Source organism: Chiroxiphia lanceolata, chromosome 13 (genome assembly GCF_009829145.1).
Source record: "Chiroxiphia lanceolata isolate bChiLan1 chromosome 13, bChiLan1.pri, whole genome shotgun sequence".
Taxonomy (NCBI): domain Eukaryota; kingdom Metazoa; phylum Chordata; class Aves; order Passeriformes; family Pipridae; genus Chiroxiphia; species Chiroxiphia lanceolata.
This window is the reverse complement of record NC_045649.1, coordinates 14,138,214-14,159,920: the sequence shown is the minus strand read 5'-3', so window position 1 is coordinate 14,159,920 and position 21,707 is coordinate 14,138,214. Positions and strand designations below refer to the sequence as shown.

The 21,707-nt window shown below is 42.6% G+C and overlaps 2 protein-coding genes across 3 annotated transcripts in view; one reads left to right on the top strand and one right to left on the bottom strand.

Annotated features, from left to right (window-relative positions):
* Positions 1-55: 55 nt before the first annotated feature.
* ORC6 (origin recognition complex subunit 6) lies at positions 56-6,202 on the top strand. Of its 2 annotated transcripts, XM_032701550.1 has the most exons (8): positions 56-146; positions 609-738; positions 1,502-1,665; positions 2,745-2,834; positions 3,655-3,767; positions 4,403-4,522; positions 5,028-5,104; positions 5,498-6,202. In XM_032701550.1, the coding sequence occupies exons 1-8, from the start codon at positions 82-84 to the stop codon at positions 5,627-5,629; spliced, it is 891 nt and encodes a 296-aa protein (XP_032557441.1). In that variant the 5' UTR covers positions 56-81; the 3' UTR covers positions 5,630-6,202. The 2 variants fall into 2 exon arrangements, with proteins under 2 accessions (XP_032557441.1, XP_032557442.1); XM_032701551.1 differs by lacking the exon at positions 4,403-4,522 and having other exon boundaries at positions 5,030-5,104; positions 5,498-5,915.
* Positions 6,203-7,411: 1,209 nt separating this feature from the next.
* Positions 7,412-21,707, bottom strand: part of MYLK3 (myosin light chain kinase 3) — a 34,389-nt gene continuing 20,093 nt past the window's right edge. The window contains exons 4-13 of the mRNA XM_032701033.1: positions 20,735-21,306; positions 18,954-19,059; positions 17,755-17,848; positions 17,330-17,439; positions 15,928-16,069; positions 14,837-14,907; positions 13,183-13,311; positions 12,009-12,161; positions 10,150-10,282; positions 7,412-9,106 (exon numbers count right to left, since the gene is read on the bottom strand). Of these exons, the coding sequence (XP_032556924.1) occupies positions 9,035-9,106; positions 10,150-10,282; positions 12,009-12,161; positions 13,183-13,311; positions 14,837-14,907; positions 15,928-16,069; positions 17,330-17,439; positions 17,755-17,848; positions 18,954-19,059; positions 20,735-21,306 (1,582 nt within the window). The 3' untranslated portion in view covers positions 7,412-9,034. The remainder of the gene's footprint in view (positions 9,107-10,149; positions 10,283-12,008; positions 12,162-13,182; positions 13,312-14,836; positions 14,908-15,927; positions 16,070-17,329; positions 17,440-17,754; positions 17,849-18,953; positions 19,060-20,734; positions 21,307-21,707) is intronic.

Here is a 21,707-nt window from a genome sequence, read left to right as displayed (position 1 = left end):
CGATTGGTCGGAGGGGCCGGTGATTGACGGCCCGGCCGGCCAGTCGCGGGGCGGCGCGCGCGGGGCAGCGCGCGGCGGGCCATGGAGCGCGGGGCCGTGAGGGATATGGCGGCCAGGCTGGGGCTGCGCGGCACCGCCCTGCTCGGGTACCGCGGGGTGCGGGACACCGGGGCACACACCGCGGGGTGCGGGACACCGGGACACACACCGCGGGGTGCGGGACACCGGGCACACACCGCGGGGTGCGGGATACCGGGCACACACCGCGGGGTGCGGGATAGCGGGGCACACACCGCGGGGATCGGGACACCGGGGCACACACCGCGGGGATCGGAGACACTCTCTGCGCCGTCTACCCCCGGCTCCGCACCCCCGCACCGCGCTGTCCGGTTGTGGGTGTGGTGGAGCCGCGGACCTCAAGGCAGGCGGGGTCGGTGAAAGGTGGCTGACCCTGCAGTGCAGTCCCGCTGCAAATCACCAGAGAACACACCGCCTGGTCCCCGAGCGTGTGCTGCAGCCGGGGCCCTGGGCTGAGGAACCTGGGAGCGGGTCCCGTCCGCACATTCTTACTGTCTTGTACCTGTTAACGAGGGCTTTGTGTTTTGCAGGAAAGCCGAGGAGTATCTGCGGCTGTCCCAGGTGAAGTGCACGGGGTTAATGGCTCAAATGACGGCGACGAGCAGCGCTGTGATGTGCCTGGACCTGGCGGCGAGTTTCATGAAACAACCGATTGACAAAGTAAGATGTGGTGGCTGTCAGTGCATTCTGTGTTAGTCCGCTGAAATCATTGTTCTGTGAAGTGTATGCTGGGAGCAGGAAAGGGCAATAATAATTGACTTACTAGTGTGCTGCTAGACACAGCGTTAGAGCTTTCACTGTTCAGAATTTGAAACAGGGCAAATTGAGATCAGTGTCATAGTCATTTCTCAGGTTGAGTTTGCTTTGGTATAATTTCAGCTCTTTCAGTAACAAATAAATTACTAGCAGGGGTGTTAAATTTAAAATCTATATCTATCCCTTTTGCTGTGGGAGGGAAGCAGGGGCTTCAAGGAATCCCTCTCTGTAGAGGTACCATAAACCTCCACCTGCAAACCTGCCAAAATAATGCCTGGCACAAGATGTTCATCGTTGTCCGTTTACAGACAGAGGAGAATTTAATTGGACCTGACCCCATGAGGAATAGCAAGAAGGTGATGCTCATGTCTTCAAGTTGTCCAGATTTGGCTAATCCTTGTTTTTAACCATCTTTTGATAAAAGGGACACGTCACATTATATGGAAATATCAAACCTCGTTTCCAGTGAAATGGTCTAAAGATATCACTGTGTTAAAAGCTGTGGCATTCCTAGGTGGTTAATCTTTCTGTGTGCAGTCAAAATGTGCATTATTCATTGCACAAATTTGTTTAATGTAGCAACTGAACTTTATGGTGTTGTGTTGATTGCCTGATTAAGATGTCAGGAAGGAATCTTGCTAATTCTTGGGGTTTATGTTCTTGAAAGAGCTACTGTGTTAAACTCTCCGGGTTGAACAAGAACACCTACCAGAACTCTATGAAGTCCTTGGAGTGTTTGCTGGAGGTGAACCCCAGGCTGGGAATGCGAGACTTGGCTGTGCAATTTTGCTGCACAGAGGCAGTGAACATGGCTGCAGAAATACTTCAGAGGTGAGGAAGCTCTCATGGTAAACTCTAGTAAGATTCTTTGTTCATTAGATGTGTAAAGAGCTTGATGTTTGGGAGGGGCAGATATTCCTCACTGACTGGAGCAGTGAGGTGAGTTCTTAGCACTAACAATCCAGCCATGATCCAGGCCACTTTTTAGAATACATGAAAGAAAGACTTAGTCTGTGAATCTCAGTAAGTCATTGTCTGACTCCAAATTCTTCCGCTGGGAATAGTGTAAAAAATACAGCACTCTTAGTCCCCATATTTGTCCGTAGCATCAGAGTGTCATCCATTTAACTGCTGATCACAGCACAGTTCAGAAGTAATGCTCAGTAGAGAGAAATCCTCCCTTCTGGAGGCACAGATCTCTTAAAATGCACATTATGTGCAAAACAAATAGGTAGAACACTTCAGTGGATTCAAGAGAGTTAACTAAAATTTTCTATTCTGTAATATCTACTTTAACCAGAGCAGTCCCTGAAGGGCTCTGATCTGCTGTACTGTCACCCTGATAGCACATTTAAATGCTGCTAGGTCAATGAATAAAGGCTGGGCATGCTTGTTGATGCTTCTTACAAACTGGAAAAAAATAGCCTGGGGACAGGTGGACAATAAAAAGTTAAATTTTTCAGTGCTGCACATTGACTATGTCATTTTCCATATTTAAGCCTCCATCTGTGTAACATACACATCTGTGTAATGTCCAAGAAACTATAATGCTGCCCTCTCTTGTAGGATGGATTTATGCAAAGCATCTCATTGTAATTTTTAGGTGTAGTGTAGAGCTGAAAGTACTGTGTGGATGGGGAGCACAAGAAACAGATTTTACTGACATGCCTCCATCTAGATCCCCAATTTAAAATACCTTTAATTCAAAAAGAGGAGATCATCCCAGTCCTCTTCTTTTTCCTGGTCTCTTGCTTTTCTCAGCCAGTAGCAGCTGTTTCTGCTTGACTGGGTTGCAAAGGACCAAGTGGTCCAACAGACCCATTCAGCTGCTGAGTTCCACATGACAGATGTATTTCAGCAGCTTCATTTGAGGCAAATGCAGTGTCCAATTATCCCTTGCTGTTCTCTAGGTATGAATCCAGCCTTTCTGAAGCACAGAGGATGGACCTTGATTTCTCAAAACCCCTTTTTTTAACAGCTTCACTATTCACTGCATGCAGGTGAGTGTAGCTGGGGGATCTTCTGCAGGCTGAAATGCCTGGTGACACACTGAACAATCTAAGCAGCTGCTTCATCTAGGGTCCTGCTTAGCATATGCTGCTACCCTGCTCCTGAAAATAGGGACAGCTGTAGCAAACCAGGTCTTTCTTTGCAGTGAAGTCTCCAACCTACATTACACAAAGCAGAAATGATATGGATTTTGGTGAAATACTGCTCAAGGGGTAAGAATGGTCGCCAGCTCACTTCTGAGCACAGAGAAGCAGCTGTTCTGGAGAAGGAAAAGCCCTGAGCCTACACCATCACATCCTCAGGGTGCTCTGGCCTTTGGAGATGGCTCTGATAGCTGTAGGCCCGGATCAGGAAGAGCTGTGTGACTCAGCCAACACTTGGCAAGAATTTGCTTGTGTGCAAAGATCTTCCTCAGCATTACACCTTGTAACAATCTTAGCAGTGCAGGGACTGTGTAGTTGCACAGCTCCTGAAAAAGGTTTTTTTTGACACAGGGGTCTCATTCAGCTTTTTGCAGTAGCGGGACTTTGTCCTGGTTCCCTGAAAATCTGAAAAATACTTTTTCCTAATACAATTCCCTTATGTAACTTGAACTCACCTTGAGTTTCAGTTCCTGAGCTGTATTGACTGAGTACTGTAGGGGTCTGGTTTTTTAAGCAAATTTCTGAGTGAGACAAGTATAGGTAGGACAAAAACACAGGCCTGCCTTTCTCATTCTCACAGGCAGTGTCGGTACAGCAATTATCACCTCATATAAGTGATAGCTGCTGGAGTGTTGCTTTCTACAGAGGTAACAACTCTCTCTTGCAGGTGTTTGAAGCTAAAAGTGGACAAAACTAAAATGGTGGCTACATCTGGAGTGAAAAGAGCAATATTTGACCGGCTGTGCAATCAGCTGGAGAAGATAAGCCAGCACCTCAGAAGTAAGCCTTTGCCTTTATCCCTGTAAGACAGCACACCCATCCCATGGCCTCACAGTTCCCCATCCTTTTCCACTGATGATTTCATTCTGATCACTTCTAGCTGTCCCCTTTCAGCCACATCTGCCCAATCCATTTCATCATGTTTCCTGCAGCCCAGTTCCCAGTCACAGTCATTGTTTCTGGGGAAGTCACAATAGCTTAGCATGTGGAAAGGCCAAAAATAAGTATTTTCCTCTCTTCTCTGCTCCTTACAGTGTCTGCTGCTGCAGTTTCTTCCCTGCTTCTCCCATACTACCTGACCCGTCTTGGATTCCTCCTTCTTGCTTTCTGCATCCCGTTAACATGGCAACGTGACACATATTAACACAAACATCATGCTCTGACTGACTCACTTCTGTGCTTTCCTTTCCCCACTGCAGCATTAACAAGCATAAGCCTTGCTCTTCTGGTAATAACTCAGCCATTCCATGACACCATCTCTCCACATACAATGAACAGACCTGAGGAACCATTCTTACCTGTGGTTAAGCCTGCAGTTCTCTCCACTCCTTTTTTTGGGAGGAAAAAGACTGAAATATGATCCACACCCTCCTGTCCTTATATCTGCTGCTTCTTACTTTTTTTTCCTTTCCCAGGCTTTCATTCTGACTTTCCCACTGAGAGTAACCCTTCTTCACCCTGTCTTCATGCTTCATATCCTGAAGTTTTGTGGAACATGCTGCCTGAACCTAAACCAAAAGCTGCTGCTCTCTCCCAGACATGGACCTTCCCACAGTACAGTGCCCTATAAAAACCCAAACCTTACCCCACCACTAAAGCAGCTAAAGGCAGCTGGGAGTTTCTGTACCAGTGCAGGGAAGATCATGTATCTGTACACATGGACAGCCCCGTGCATGTTGTGGATATCTATAATACAAACTGTGGAAATGGAATAGAAGGGGAAAAAATAACTGATAATCCCGCCAGAGTAATCTAGAAGGGTAGATTCTGGGCAATGAACATGGTGGATCATTGTGGATACAAATGCAGCAGCAGTTTGCTGCTGATTAGCAACCTGCTAATTAAAGCATTCAGTCAGTCCATGCAACCCTTCAAGTGTACTGGCACCTCTGCATGTAGAGCCTGAGCATCAGTCTGGACCTGCTCTGACTGGGTGACATTATTTTTGGAAGGTGGCACTGCTATCTAGGAATTACATGTAGGCCACCCTTGGGGCCCCAAACACCACTCAGGAGTAAAGCAACTTACTTATTTTTTTTTAGAAGAAGATGTTCCACTGGCTGCAGAGACACCTGAAAGCCTGCAGACCTGCCTGGAGCACTGTGAGCAGGAAGATGGTAAGTTGTGCTCAGCTAGGAATGAAAATTACCTCACCAGAGTATTCCTGAGCTTTATTGCTGGTCAGTATTTTAGCTGTGGGATAGGCCATAATCTCAGGTTCACAGCAGCTCACTCCATCCTGCATCCATTGGCTATGGAAGGATGGAGAGAACCTGGCAGAAGGATAATGGAGTTTATACTGAGTAGTCCTAGTAGAATTAAGGACAACTGTTCTGTTCAGACACAAAGGTGAAGAGGAGACTGTTCCAGCAGGTGAGAGGAGCAGCAAACCATGGGATTAGATAACACAGGGACAGACTCCCTGCCTGTGTCTGTGCTCACTGCCACAGTTATTCCCACCAACACGTGGCCCATGATGGCCTGTCATGGACTTTCTTGTTCCCTCCCAGGATCTGAAGATGATGAGGAGAAGCCACATAAACGGCCAAAGACTGAAACAAAGCAGGACTATGAAGAATGGAAAAAGAAAATCCTGGAAAATGCTGCTAAGGCACGAGAGACAAATAGCACTGCCTCTGTAATGCCACCCAGTAATGCAACTGCTGCTTGCTCTTAATCTTAACTCTCCCTGTGCTCTAACAGTAGTTCCAGTAGCATAAGTGATGGCTGCCTGGTAGCCAGCTACCTTATTTAGCTTTTAAGTATTGAAGAATGTTATTTTTAATAAAATGACACCAGGATTGAGGTGATTTTACGGAAGCCTGTCTTTGACTACTCACCTGGCTGGTACCTGAGCAGCTTTGGCATTAAGGGGGTAAAATAGCTTCATTCTCTTGCTGCAAGAAGCAGGGAACATTCTAATGCTACGTTCTAATGCTACTTTAAGTGTAAATAAGTTATAAGTTACAGACCCTTGAGCCCCTGGCTGGAAGCAGTCAGTGAAATAAGAGGGAGGGGACTAATGGTGCCTTGTTAAACTGCAAAGCCAGCAGAGAAGATTTTTTTTTAAATTGCTTTTATTTTTTTACTGTTAAAGAAATACTGTTTAGTAACTGAATTTGGCTTATTTTCATGTGTATAAGAATGAAATCTCTTGTGCTTTTATAAAGGGGTCCCAAATATTACAAGAAACAATAAAAGTACTGGAAGGAAAAGCTTTGTATTATGACATCATGTTCTTGGCACATGACTTAGAACACAAAGTAAAAGACTCACAGGAGGTGCCTGTGTTTCTAGAGGGAAGATATCCAGGGGACAAGGATCTTGACTGGGTAATGAGTTTTTTTGTGTCTTACAGTCATAAACTTAGAGAAGAGGAGAGAGTAGTTTGTGGAGGCAACATCTGTGGTGCTACACTGTCATCCCAGCTACTCAAACTGTAATTTGCTATAACTACTTTTTGAGCAAAAATCATTACTTTGAGCAGTGCAGGCCTGATGTAACTGTAACAAAACCAAACCAAGTCTTCGTTCCATTTCTGTTGCACGTTTTCTGGCTGGGATGTACAAAGAGAAGTTAACTTCCATAAACACTCAATTCAAAAGAAACCTCAAGTGTCCATATGAAACAAGATAAATTATCTTGAGTCTGAGCATTTAGATTTGAAACACTGCACCCACCTGAGCTTCTTAAAAGTATTTTAATGCCCTGCCAAATGTCTCCCTGCTGTGCACACTCCCTGCTCACATGAGACAGGATCACACCAGAATTACAGAATAGTTGGTATCATTAATTAGATATCAGTGGGGCCAGGGGTTTTTTTGTCATGTACTGTTCCAGTGACTCACAGGTCACCTGTGGTTCATCCCTTAAGCTTTCTGTAGATCCCAAAGCAAAATGCACAGGATGTGGTGAAAACATCCCCTCAGGCTGCAGAGGTGGGTCCCACTGTCCTGCAGAACCAGGGGATGGCTGCCCAATCTAAAGGGATTCTTTTATGTCAGAAACAGAATAGTCATCCTGCTGGCCAGAGGCACCTTCTCTTTGTAGAAAATAGAGAGGAAATACGTACAAGACAGCAGAGAGCATCTCTGTGTTACCTTCTTAGAAGCAGCACATACTAATTGGAAAATTTAAACTTCCTGGCCACTTACACTTCTCCCAGTGCATTAAAAAAAGGAGACTGCTTGAAGCCAACTTTAATTAGCAAGAGCTAACTTCATTCCAGGTGACATTAGGGAATGGACTCAAATTCTTGACGTGCAGAGAAAATAAAGGATAATTACCCACAAAGAGTAAAAGCTATGACAAAATGTCTTGACATGAGGAGAGAATCCCATCCATTAGCATTCCATTTTTAAAACCTACAAAGAGATGCTTTCAGGTTGGTTTGGCAGTGGGGTTTAAACCAAAACTGATGAATGTAGGCTTGTTCCACTTTCATGAAATTTATTAGTATTAATTCAGAAATATACAGACCAATGAATATAATCACATTTAATATGCAGAACTACTGTGGAAGGAAAACATGAACAAAAGTGGACCTTCATAGAAGGTGATAAATTATCAAGATTGTTTGACTTGGGTTTAATAATTCTTCTTTGTCCCAGTTCTGGAAATGCTGCAGAAGTCAAGACTGTACAATGTGAGAAGCAGCTGAGTGGAAAAGATAACTAAACTGGGATAAGCCAGTCTTACAAACCTCTTCATTAGCAACAAACACTACTTCTGCTAATTCAAAGGATGTGAAATTCCATAAAGTTCAAGGAAGCTTTACAGATGCCTTTGCTGGGAAGATAGTTTTAATAGTATTAGTTTCCATTTCTCCTAAGAACCCATCCAGCTCACACTGAGTTTTGCAGAATCTACAACAGGAAACCACTGATTTAATAAATAATGTTATACTTTTATCTGAGAGATTTTAAGTGGCTCCCACTCTATACATCAGAAAAAAAAAGTTTAAAATCCAAAATAAGTTAGTACTGTGAAGAAAACATTTAATGTTCAAGAGCAAAGTGGGGAGAAAAAAAGGGCTTCAACCTCCTAACTGGACTAAAGGCAGAGTCTGACAACACATCCCTGTCACTGAACCTATTAGAAATAAAACCTATTTTGCATGTCACACCATATCAGCTTCTCAGGCTTCATTAAAATTTTCAGAGAGGAGAAAAAATCCTCAAACTAAAACTTAAAAACTTAAGGGCTGCAGTCACAGCCAATAAGAAGCACTTAAAAGTTTTAAAGATATACAAAACTGTATCTGGAAATCTCTTGCACAGACCCAGTGGTCATTACATGATTTGTATTTGTGGCAGTTTCACATATGTCCTTCCAGAAGTCCAATCAGTTCAGCTCAATTCCACTTGCCATAAGAAACAGCAGCAATGGACCAACTTAAATTGCTTCAAACCAGGATTCCTCGAAGTTCCTAACTATGCAGTGATTATTTTTCTAAAGGAGAGAGTAGATTAAAAAAAAAAACAAACAGCAACAAACTAACAAACCAAAACCACTCAAACCTATCATGTTGGGAGGGGAAAACAATCTTTCTGAAAGAAATGCAGAAGAAAAGGGTATCAGTTATCTTTTGTTCTAAGTAACAAACACCTGACAGAGAAGTTGTGCCACTGTTGTAGCAATTCTCTAAAAATAACATACATCACTCAGTAAGAAAGTCTTCAGAGATCTCATGCTTGGTGTGAGAAACCAGAAAACTGACCAGGGGTTTTGTGGTGTAAACACCACTCTGCAGAATCAAAGCCTTCAGCAAGAAGTCAGCCCCAGTGACAGCCACGTTTTTCCACCACTACTTACAACAACTCAAAACTTGAAAAAACAAACGAAGTAGCTTCTGCTTTTAGAAATCATTATTTCAGTGCCTCTTCCTTGAGGCACTTCTGGCACCTTAGCACTAACACACAAAATAATTGAGGAGGACAGTCCCAAAACCTGATGTTATAAAACAGGGTAGAAATTATTGAAGATACCGAGTCCTTCTTTCATGGCTTCGTGTCCATCTCCAAGAGTGGTGGATGCTTCACACAACCTTATGCAAGCTTGACAGACATACTCTGAAGTCTCTTCAGCCTGTTAGCAGCAGCCACCACATAAAAATGTTTCTGTGAACAGAACAGTCCAAGTGTGAGTACAAGGACCTTCTCTGCAGCTGACACGGATTTTTCTCCCTGGTAAATCCATTTCCCTCTACTGACCCACACACACCTTGTGTGTTTTGCAGTGCTGAACCACTGGTTCTGCTGCCACTGTGAAGGTCTGCAGCGTTATTATGAATTGTACAGTGAAAGGTCTTTAGGTTATGTATTTTTTAAAATGCAAGTGCAGAAGTTTGTCACCAAACAGCTGAAGTGTGGGACTGGAAAAAGTGTAATCCTCTGTTTTAACTCCTTGGCAAGGAATTGCAACTCCCCAGTGACAAAAAGAGAAGGAAATGGTCCTCACTGAGCTTGCCTTCCATTTCCACAGGTTTCTTTCTAACAAGATCACTGTGTTCATCTTTCAATTAAATAATAGATGAATCAAATAAATAAGATAATAAAGAAATAAATAATCAAAAACAAACAAACAAATAAATAAAATCATTAGATCAATTATCTACAATCTAACAGAGACTCCAACACAGATTATTACCTATCACTTCTTCATAAAAATGTAGTTCAGAAGGAGCTTGGGGTTATCAGAAAGATTTTGAAGAATTCTCTGGATGGGTTGAAGCCTAATTTTTTTTTCTCTCTCCCACACTTCTACTCTGGAAGGCACAAAGTGCCTTATGTTGTAACTCTACTCAATACTGACAACAGATGAATGCAACTACTGTCAGTGGAAAAAGTATAACGAGAAAGAACATTTAATACAAGCTAAGTAGCACCTGAGGCCTCTGAACCTGCAGGAAAAAAAAAGTAAAACTCCTGAACACCAATCAGAAATAGTGAAAATTGAAACCAAACGTGCTAAAAATAGGAGCAATACCCTTCTGCAGGACGAAATACTTAATTTACAAATGAAAATACACGTCTCAACTCATATTTACAGTAAAGAAGCCTGTGGGCACAAGTGAGCCGACACACAGAAGGAGGGAACGGCTCTGCCCGTGCTGGGCTGATCTTCCCTCTGGAAGTAGATTTGCCAGACTTTGTCTCCTCACCTTCCATTTCCTCTGAGCCATGTAACTCTGCAGCAACAACTGGGACTTGAGGCGCAGCTTGGACTTCTTGGCCTTGGCAGGAAGGTCGTTCAGCCACTCGTGTTTCAGACACTGAGTCGCGCTCATCCGGCAGCTGAGGGGAGGAAACCTGCCATGTCAGTCCAGCCACCCTTGCTGCCATTTCTCAGTGCCCTTGACAAAGAAACTGCCTCAAATGAATGAACACCAGTGAAAATGCTTCCTGAGATGATGTGGACCCCAATGCGTGGGATCCCAACGACATCCTGCCCTCTCCAGCCTGAGGGGTGAGCGGGGTGAAGAGCTGCTGGTGGGTCTGCAGTGGGTTGGCTGAGCTGTGGTTAAGTTCATCAGTGTATTTATCAATTTATTATGCAAATGCGGAACTTTGCTAACAGAAGAATAACATCTGTGGTGTTATCTCTCTGTCCTGATAGGCTTATTCTGTGCCTCATATTTAAAAAGCACAATTGTCTCTTCACCCTAAACTTAGATCAAGCTGAGCACAGGTTGTATCCTGATATCCATGATGGGCCCAAATGCCCTGGCCTATCCTAAAAGCTTTGGGAAATATATGGTAATAGAGGAAACCTGGAGGTAGAGGTGTTGAGAAAAAACTTTAATTTGCCTTTTTCAAAACAAAAGCCTATGCCTAACTCCTGAGCTTTGCCTGAGCTGTCACTGAAAACACGAATTCTGATGACTTCTGCCTGCTCAGCCCTGATTTCAGCAGTCAGGGGAGGGAAGTAAAGGTCTTGCACAAGGCCAGGCCCACTGTCCCAGCATGGCAAAGGTGCCTGGTCTGCAGGAGAGCTGGGCTGCCACACATCTTGTGAACAACTGGGCCAGCTAATTGTTGGTCTTTGCAACTCACTGACGACACTCTTAGTCCTTTCATTCACAGCTTCTAACCAGGCTTTGCAGAGTGTCCCTCTGGAACTCCAATTCCCATTGCACAGAAAATTTGAAGACTCCAAAGCAAAGTTTAAAGTCTCATAGCAAATCATCATCACAGCCTGAGAAAAACTCATCTGTTCTATCCTGATGGCAACATGGAAAACTTCAGTTTCTTCTTTGCTTTTCATAGGACTTATTATTCAAAATGCAATTCGTACTAGAACTGATTTGTCTGATTTAGGTAATGATCTGGAAGTTGTTAATATTCTAAGCACTCCTTTGAATTCCCCTCAAACACACAATCTGTTTTACTGTATGCATAATTTCCTGGTTTGATTAGTTTGATATCACTACTTGGCAAGAGAAAAATTTCTCTACTCAACCAACCCCACAGCCATGATCTGACATCAACATCATCCTCATTTCTCCTGTTGTTTCACATGTGCATTTTATCTCAGTGGAGCCAAGACTAAGAAACCACATGCAGAGTTAAGTGTCAAACGCTCCTTAATAATTCCCAAATGCCTGTAGACCACTTTAGAAGAGAACAATGCACATTTTCACAGCTGCAGCTTCCATTTATCCTCCATGGCATTCAAGAGGCATTTTTGCAATTTGTGTCAGGGCTTGTGAGAATCCAGAGGAACAATAGAAATAGTTTTTGCTCAGAGAAGCAAAAGCTTCAGAGACAGATTCCTACACTGCAAATCCTTCCAGATTTCCTGTGTTCTGTTTCTCTAATGTGAAAAACAATTTTCCTCAGTAGTATACACAGACACTTTCCTTTTAAATAGGGGCTTCTGAATCACTGAGAAACTGCCCAGATACAGCATACAAAAATGTCACATAGTAAGTTCTCATTGTTGGCTACAATCTGAACAACTGGCTGATAGGAACTTAAAGTCATTAGGTGCTGCTATCCGCATGATCAGACACAGAGGTACCTTTTCTCCTTCACGAGTAGTCTGGAAATAAAGTCTTTAGCTTCCTCTGAGAGCTGTTCAAATGCTTCTGCATCAAAATCCCAGCTGCAATTGAGCACATAATTCATTGTCTCTGCATCAGTTTCCCCCAGGAACGGGGACAGGCCACTAAGCCTTAAAAAAAACAAAGAAGGGGAGGAGTTATCATATGCAAGATATGTTTTTCCTTCTATGAATACTCTGCTTCATAATTGTTGTTAGCTCATGGGGAGGAAAGGCTCTCAGCTATGGAGGGTTCCACTTCTCAGACCCTGCCAAGATAAGCCAACATTTTGGGACAATAATGTGTTGTAATTTTAGTGTCACTCTCTAGCAGTTCACTCGGCTCATCAGGGAGCGCTGTTCCTAGATCCCCAAGGAAATGGATTCCATGGGGATCTACGAACATCCTTCAGTGCTTTCCCAGCTAGGAAAGCTAGGGGGACTCAAGAGCTTTCCCAAATCAAGGCCCATATCCATATGTGGCTTGAATTAAACAGAATTCTGAACAATAGATTACTTTATTCCATTAGTCTCTAAGCCCAGATTTATTGCTTCCATCATTTCTTACTTCATTCAGTTGGGTTTTGGCTAACACGCAAACTTACACCAGAAATGTATCCAGTCCACAGAAAAACACTTGTGAAAGATTCTGGGATGAAAAGCAAGCTCATCAGAAGGCAGAGACTTTGGACAGACAGGCTGTCCATGGCTGCCATCCAGGTATCAGAGAAAAGTTTTAGCCCTGTTCATGACAAGACACTTTTCAGACCCATGGCCTAAAACCATTATATTAATTCTCCTGTACAGATGCACACCAAGTCTAAGCTAATAAAATGCTCAGATTGCAAATTTGAAAATTAATTCAAGTCCTAAAAAACACAGTCAAAATGGAAATTCTCACTTGTTTTGGGCAGCTTTTCCAAGTGAAAAAAGACCTGACCCATTTTAAGATGGTGAGGGAGAAGAACATTTACATATCGGTCAAAAGGATTATTTGTTGTTTAGAGACTTTGTACACACAGTGAAGTGCCTTTGTGTTAAAAGCTGGTTTAACAGAATTAATCAGGAGGAATCACAGCCAGAGGGGCTCAGTGGCTGCTCATTCCTGCCCTGCAGAGCCCTCATCACCACGACCCCTCGCAGGGTTACTCACAACATGTACGTGATGACCCCCACACTCCACATGTCCGTTGGGAAGGAAACAAAGTCATAGTTCACCACTTCAGGGGCCAAGAACTCCGGAGTCCCGAAATTAACCTTCAGTTTCTCACAAGGTTTGTACCTTTACCAGAAGAAAAAGACGTCAGTGCCGAGCACGGGCTGGGGACACATCTCACAGAGGGAAAAACAGGGCAGGGCTTTTTGTGTGAACAGGGCTGAGGGAGCAGAGCTGACTCCCAGGCCATCGGGGCAGCACTGAGGTGACCTCAGGTGAATATACCATCACCCATCCCAATGCCAGGGCAAAACCAGGAGGAAGACCGAGGACACTAAAGCCTGCAAAGGCCTCCCCCACAGAGTGGTAGCAGCTTTACTCTCTGCCAGGCACCACAGGATGCTTTCCAGCAGATGTTGTCCAACATAAAACAAATAAAGTAGCTTCGGTTACAAAAGGTTTGGAGACTATTTGCTTAGTGGGATGGACCCAGTTACAGCTCAGGGTAAAGGTCTGTATCACATCTGTATCACAGATATGAACACAATATAACTAAGGTGGGACTCTGAAGAGGATTATTTGGGCTTGTAACAAGTTAAACAGTGATACCACACGGGGTAAATTATTAAATTCTATTGCTTAAAATGGAAAGGTTACTGAACCAGTAACCTTTTTTCAATGAAGGTTAAAAAAAGGTTACTGAACCAATAACATTTTAAACCAGAATTGTTACTGAACCAGTAGCAACTGTCACTGATGGCAGCTGGAGTTACATCTATGTACAGACAGAATGAACCACTAAAGTACTGCTTTTAAATCTGTTTCCTGCAGGATCTTGTTTTCAAAACTGCTTTAGTAGCAGTTTGTATCTTTACTCTCCCATTTTAAAACAAACAAACAAACAAACTCAATGTGTACATTTCTTTTCCTTCAGAAGTATTTTATGGAAACAAAGTCCTCGAACTGATAATACATACACACACATAAGTACATATATGCATGAATGTACCAGCTTTTGGCTTAAGAAAATCCTCAAGGGGTTTAGAAAATAAATAGATGAATGTTATTGTTCTTACTGGTATACTAATGAAAATAATTCCTTTGTACTCCAGGGCAATTGATTCATGCTCTCACAGCTTTCCTTTAACAAACTCATGCATGCAAAGCAAAAGAATGGAGAAAAGTCCATATTTCTCCGAGGGTTTCCTGTTTCACATGGGATGGCTCAAACATAATTTTTTTCCCCCCACTTTTTTCCTTCAATCAACTTACTCAGCTATGTAAAGAGTTTAGCAGATAATTTCTACAACTAGAACCTGCACAACAAAACCCAGCAGTCAAGAAGTCTCCGAGAGCCTTCATGGAGTCCCCAGAGTAAAAGCTTTACATGGGGAATAATTTTGAGATAATTAGAACAGCAGTATAGCTTTATCCAACTGAAATGTAATTTGAAAAAGTAATTAGATAATTAACGCACACAGCAGAAAACTCATGCCTGCAGAGGCATAATGCTTAGCTCATTCACATAGCAGAATTATTTTAGAGCCACCAAAACACAACCCCTCAAAAGAACCACCAAAACCATATCAGATGTTTGTGAATTTGATTTGGGTTTGGTTTTCAAAATAAATTCACAACTGAACTCTCTTACCTCCTTGCTAATCCGAAGTCAATAATTTTAATCTGGTTTCCTGTGTGATTTACACACAGTATGTTTTCAGGCTACAAAAAGAAGAGAGAATATTTTAAGCAAAAAGTTTGAGACAGATTTAGTAAAAGGGCATGTAAAAGGTAATTTCTAGGATAGTACTTTTCCTTCTATTCCTATCACAAGAGAAGGACTTGACAGGCACACACAGTTAGTGAAAGGTTTGGGTTTGGACCTCTGATAAAGAAACTTAACTGTAGAATAACATCCCTGTATTTTGCCAGAGATGACAAACAGATTTTGGAATAGAAAGGCTCTCATTGTAAAATGGTAAAGTCAGTCTGATGCTTGAGGCTCATCCACTGGATTTACTCCTTGACTATAAAAGTACCTCCACAAAAAGCCACAGGAAACAGGTCAAATGCACCCAAAAAGAGTTTTTCTTCCAATGAGAATATTTTTCAAGGTGGGAATGGGGTGGGGGGTGATGGGGTCCAAACTTGTTACAGCTGCAGACCTGTCAGACGGCCAATCAAGTCTAATATCACTTGTGTAAGGCTTGTGTATAAACAAGCAGGGAAAAAAACCCAAACAGTTGCTATTTCTGTTTAAAAATATCATTATTAAGGGACCATTAGGAAAACATTGTCGTTTTGCTGCAGGTTGGTTCCTGGCAGTGAAAAGTGCAAACTATAGGAAGATGATTGAATAGGTGAATAGATGATTGATTTAAACACAGTTGCAAAGGGGTGGGGGAAATGGAGGGAAGACTGTAGGCATTTCCAGCCTAAGAGGGTTTGGGTGGTGTTTTTTTAATTGACGACAAAAGGGCATTGTTTAAATAGTGCACAGAATAAAAAGCTGCTGATTTAAGAGAGGCAAAAGCACAGAATCCTGATCATTTCACTATTCCAAACTACTGAATAGACACTGGAAAAAAGTGATGAATCTCTTGAGCTCCATTCATTGTTTATATTGCATTAAATCTGTTCCTTTCTGACATAAGTCCATGAAATGAGCAGTGACTTTGTAATCAGAGACTCTGTGGTGGCCCAAACAGCATCACCAAAGCACAGAGAGCACAAACAACTGACCTTCAGGTCTAAATGGAGAATATAATGCTGGTGCAAGTAGTGCACTCCTTCACAGATCTGTTTGGTGAACAGGATGGCATCCAACTCAGTCAGGTGGTAGTTTTCATCTGTGATCCGGTCAAATAATTCGCCACCATCGAGACTAAAATTTTGACACAGAAAACTGTTAAAAACCCCTAAAATTCTGCATTAGCTCGATTAATTTCCAAGCTGGGAATCAGGCTCTGTAATTGAGCAAGAGTCCTGACAACAAATTCCATATAAAGTATATCAGTAGCCTCAATGACTTCAAGAGACTTATTTCTCTGTGTGAAATTAAGTGTCAATCTAAATGCAAATATGGAAAAGTTGTCACTAACTTTTGGGGGGGATACATGTCAAACCCAAACCCACATGAGCTGGGGATCTGATGGGGACCTGAAGAACCCATAGGAAACACCAAAGTATCTATTATTCATTCATCTTAGTCTAGAGAAAATAAGTCTTCAACCTATAAAATTCACTAAATGAAACATCTCAGACCAAAAAGTATTTTACATGAGCTGACAATTGAACTTCATCCTGCACAAAAGAGAAAATTAGTCAGACATAGAGCTCTGACAAGGTTCTGCAAGGTAAAAGCTTCAAGTATATATTTCAATACACACATTTTAAATGTCTTATATTTATATTTTTTATTTCATTTTTCCCCCCTTCATTGTTATTAAAAATTCATTCTGTAGTAGAAACTCTGTTTTTAGGTTATAAAACTTCAGGTTTTTTGTAAAGCAATATGCCACTACACAGAAAAAGGCAACAGGAATACATCATGAAATCTTCCTTTTCCTATGTGAATCCGATATTTGATCTATATGAAAATTCTTATTTAGCTTCAAAGGGGGAGACATTTTTACTAACCCTAAAATTATTCAGAGGCAGACCATGTGTATAATTAATCACCTTTCTATCTCCTCCATATCTTGTGTAATTCCACTTAAAACATCTCACTTCTCTTGTCTGGGTTTCTCACCTTCACTCTCTCTCTAATATGAGATCTTATTTATTCATGACGCTTCTATGTAATTTGGTATCTAGGGACAATGTTGGGGCCTGTAAGTTAGATGAAAAATTAACCATGAGGAAGTTCTGTTCATTAATCATCTTGTAATTTGGTTCATACTCTTGAAGACAGCTGCCTTTCTTATCATTTTTTTAAACGGCAATCTTGCCAAATATATGATTTTTAATCTGAAGAAATTCCACTTAAAACATTTCTTTTTCCTTCTGAGAGTGGGATCAAGTCTCTCTCAGACTGGAAAACCACTCCAGTTTTCTTCACACCTCAGAATTATCATCCCCTATTTCCTTTAGTGACCTGAGAAAACCCAAACATCTGACAATTGCTGAGATAATTTAAACTTACTATTCCATGATCAAAGTGACACTATTTTTGGCTTCAAAAGCATCATAAAGCTGGATCAGATTCACGTGATTCAACTGGTTCATGATGTTAATTTCATTTTTTACTTCCTCCTGGAAAAAATTAACAAAGCAACAAAAAAATGAGCAAAATACCCTCCTTAAATTTCAACATATTGAAACAGAATTATTTGTAAAACCCATTAACAGCTACACCACAGGTCTCAGGTGGACAGAAGGTTTAATCACAAACACGGGGGATGATGAACAGTCAGAGAAAAGTCCAGGCTGGTCCTCAGTAAGACAGACTTTCCAGTGTTTGAGAGCACCCAACAACAAGCTGCCCCTCGTGTGCTGATTGAGGGAGGTGGAGCTGAGGTGCTGGCAGTGAGGGCAGGTTCAGAGTCGGGCTCACAGCAGCGTCGTTACCTTCTCTTTGGCTCCTTTCACTTTGATGATTTTGGCTGCCAGGTTGAGACCAGTCGATATTTCCGTGCACTTGTGGACTTGCCCAAAACGCCCCCTGTGGATGCCAAGGAAAAGACGGGAAACCAGCTCAGCACAGCCCAGCACAGAAACCTCTCCTACGGCTATTCTTATCGTGAGGCAAAAATAGCCCAGTACAAAGGGAATGGAATCGGGTGGCCAGCAGCACAGAGCTCCTCTTTCTCTCAGCTTAGGAAGGATTAGTTTTATCTTTCCAGCCAGTTGTTCAGTGCTTACATTAAAATATTATGCCCCCCTCGCATCGCCGCGTTTCGCTGTGGCACGATGACCCGACGATGTTCTTGTTCAGCCCTGTAACTGTACCCGCCTGCTGTCCTTCACTGCTGTGGCTGTGGGTATATTAACAGGGATATTTCTGTCCTGATCTCATAACTTTTTAAATGACCAGAAGACCAGTAACCGTAGCCACTCTGCAGACTGCATTTCTTGCATGTTGTAAATTCTCCCCCATGTCACGCAGATACGTTAATGCCCCCTGGAATGATTTCTAAACACCATCTTCCCTGCTATTGCATCATATTGCGTATACTTATTATAAGTATAAGCCATTATAAGCCATATTTGTAAGTGGATCAATGTGTAAATCAAGCCTTCTTGTCACATAAGTAAGGATACAAGAATACAAAAGCTGAAGCAGCTGCAGACTTCCTATGAGTGAAAACTAAACATAAGGTCAAAATAATAACTTCTTCCTTTGCTTTCTTTAATGTGCAGTTCAGCACAGAAAAAAAAAAAGATTTTTGGAAGCTGCCTGACCTAATTCTAATGGGCTTTGTTGACTTCAAATGCTCTGAATCTGACTGCCTTAAGGGTACAGGTTTTTCCCACGACACCAGCTGAGGCCAGGATCATTACAACAAATGAAAAAACCAGTCATCCAAGACGACAGTCAGGCATCTTAAAATGGAGCTGGGACAGAAACCAAGGGAAACCCCTTGATTTAACAGCGTCTGTGAAAGCCCAAAGGTCTCCAGGATGAACCTGCTCACTCTGGCAGCTGTGAGCTTGTATCTGCCTCACACACCCCCACAATCTGGGGCCATCTGAAGAAGCCAGCTCTAGCTCTCCAGCTCACTGCTTTTCTCCAAGAGCAGTACAGCATCAGGCAGAGGGATACTCACCCCCCCAGCACCTCGTGCCGACACACCGAGTAGCTCGTTGTCACCTCCGTTTGCTTGACACTCACGATGCGATGTTCGAAAGGCGCTGGAGGAGAAGGACTGTCATCTAAAGAGGAGACAAGCTGGTCACTGAGGTGTTTCTGCACACACCACTGCACTGTTTCACCTCCCTCACACCAGTGACTTCAGCCTTCAATGCACATCACCCTGCTGTGCCTGCTAAGCGTAATGTCAAGTCCCAGCTGCCTTCTGTGCTTCCCGGTACCCACAGCTCCACAAAACCATATCCTGATGCTCTCCCACCTTTAGCACTGCTGTCCTGAAGAGATGATCCCAGTTTCTCCCACAGGCACTGCTGATGCAGCCTCCAGTGCTGCTGTGGCTGGGGGGTTCTAAGGGAGAAACACTGGGGGCACACACCCGGACCGGGCAGTGTCTGACTGCTGACAACAGGCTGAGAATGCAAACACTCAACCCAAAACTTTATAGTGAAGTGCACTGCCCTCCCTCCCATCTCTTCCCTTTGTTCATGTTCCCATGCCATCATTTTTTAATCTACTGGAATTCAGACAAGCACTGAAGTATCTGGATAACATTAAGAACTCAATTCTTTCACTCTTTTTAGGGTAGCATGCAAGGAAAAGAATCCCTGCGGTTGCAGCTAGCCCTGAGAAGGGGGGTGCTGAATATATCCAAAATCTCTCTGTTACTTCAAGAAAGGGACTTTCACTGCTAACACTCTTTTACAAATGAGGAATAAAGTCCCAGAACTGAGAACAGGACCTCACCTTTGTTTTTTTAACACAGTAAACCCACTGAACACCTTTAGGAGACTAGTTTATGCATTACCAGAAAAGGTCTCCTGAAAAAACTACCTGGACATTTAAAAAAATTACAATTCATCATTTTTTAATTGTTATGGGCAGCTGGAAAGGTCAACACAAACACACAGCACTGATGAATGATGGCAGTTGTTGGTAAAATCATGAAGTTCCTCCTAGCAGCAAGATTTTTGCAGACAATGTTCAAATTAAAGCTTAAGTTTCCTCAGTTTGTGGTAAGCTAACTCTGTTAACCATGATCACCTAATGTCCAAGTTTTTCTAGGGTAAAGCTTCATTAAAGCCATTTTTGGTGTCTCCCATTCAAGGCAATTTTACAGCTAATCTGCAGGTATCTCGGGCTGCAATTTAACATGTATTCAACTCATCTCCAGCCACTGCTCAGAATGCCAGATCCAGGTCAGGACATCTACCCCTGAAGGTTTTGTGCTGCCAGGAGCAAGCACTCCCTGAAACAATGCAACCAAGCATTGTAACATTCACACAATAACCCAGAGAAGATCTGTGGCCAGTAACACAACACAGGCCATGGTTAAGATACTCTGCCTGCATTATTTTGCTGTGCTCTGAATCTCCAGCCCATAGCTGCTAAAGTATGGCTTGCATACTCTATCTTAAGGAATAAATGCTTTAGCTAAAGAAAATGGATTTTTTCAAAGTTACTCATACTTCTGATCACACATACACTTCACCCTATTTTATTTTAAATGACACTTTTTTTCCCCAAAACACACTTTGAAAGGAAAATTACTATTAACGGAATCTGTACAAACATTAATTGCTATTTACATAGTCAGAGACACCCATGGTAAAACACTCTCAAGTGTAAGACACAGGTGTTCTCCTGAGCACTGCTCCAGCTATTATTGTACATCCAACAGACAGGAATAGCACAAAATCCTCCAGGTACAGGTTCCAAGGACAACTGTGAGCAACTCACCGATGATCACTTCACCCTGCGTGGGAAGAGCTCTGTCACCTTCCAGTGCCTCACTCTTCTCTGGTGCCACTCCTGGGCACTGATGAACATCATTTCCTCTTCCTCCTGAGGATGCAGACTCAGATTCTCTCCTCTCAGACTCGGTATCTTTTGGGGATTCTTCTGCTTTTGCTGTTTCCTGATGGATTTTCACTTCTACCCCCCCATCATTCACAGGCTCCTTTGCAGAGTTATTCCGTGAGGTTTTGGGCTCGCATTTTAATTCTGATTTCTCTTCAGCCTTTTTACCTGGTTTGGGCTTGCTCAGTAATGGCTCTTGCTTTCCTGTTTGAGGTTTAAGTTCATTTTGCTTATTGTCCCCTTTAACTTCTGGATTTGGCTCAGTGCTGATGTTTTGAGGACTCTGTTGAAGCTTTAATTTGTCAGGCAGCTGTTTGACTCCTTTCAAGTCTGCTAGTGTGGAGGATGGGGGTTTTACTTTGGGACTTGTACCTCTGTGATCACTTACATTTCTTTCCTTGGCCATCTCAATCTTTTCTTTCATGTCAGTCATATGCACACTGATGGATATCCTGCAGAGCAAACAGTCAACATTTGATTCAGATGACTAACCCTACTTTTGGAGCTTTGAGGGGGAAGAAAAATCTATAAGTTTCCAAACCCGCAGATTTCTACAGTATTAATAACACCTATCTGTACCAATCCTCTTAGGAAATAGTCACAACACTAAGGGAAGAACACCAAAAAGCACTCTGATACTTTTTCTGTGTCCTCATCAGTGTACCTGCCTGCCTTCTGCTGAACAAAATGTCTCATTCTGCTAAGGGTTAATCCCACATCTGAAAGCTTACCCACTTTTTGCGATTATTACAGTTGGTCTAATAAAATACCACTCATCTGGGCAGAGAGGGGATAGTGATTGCCTTCACAAATTACAGGCTGATTATCTAAATGGCTGACTGCTCATATGGCT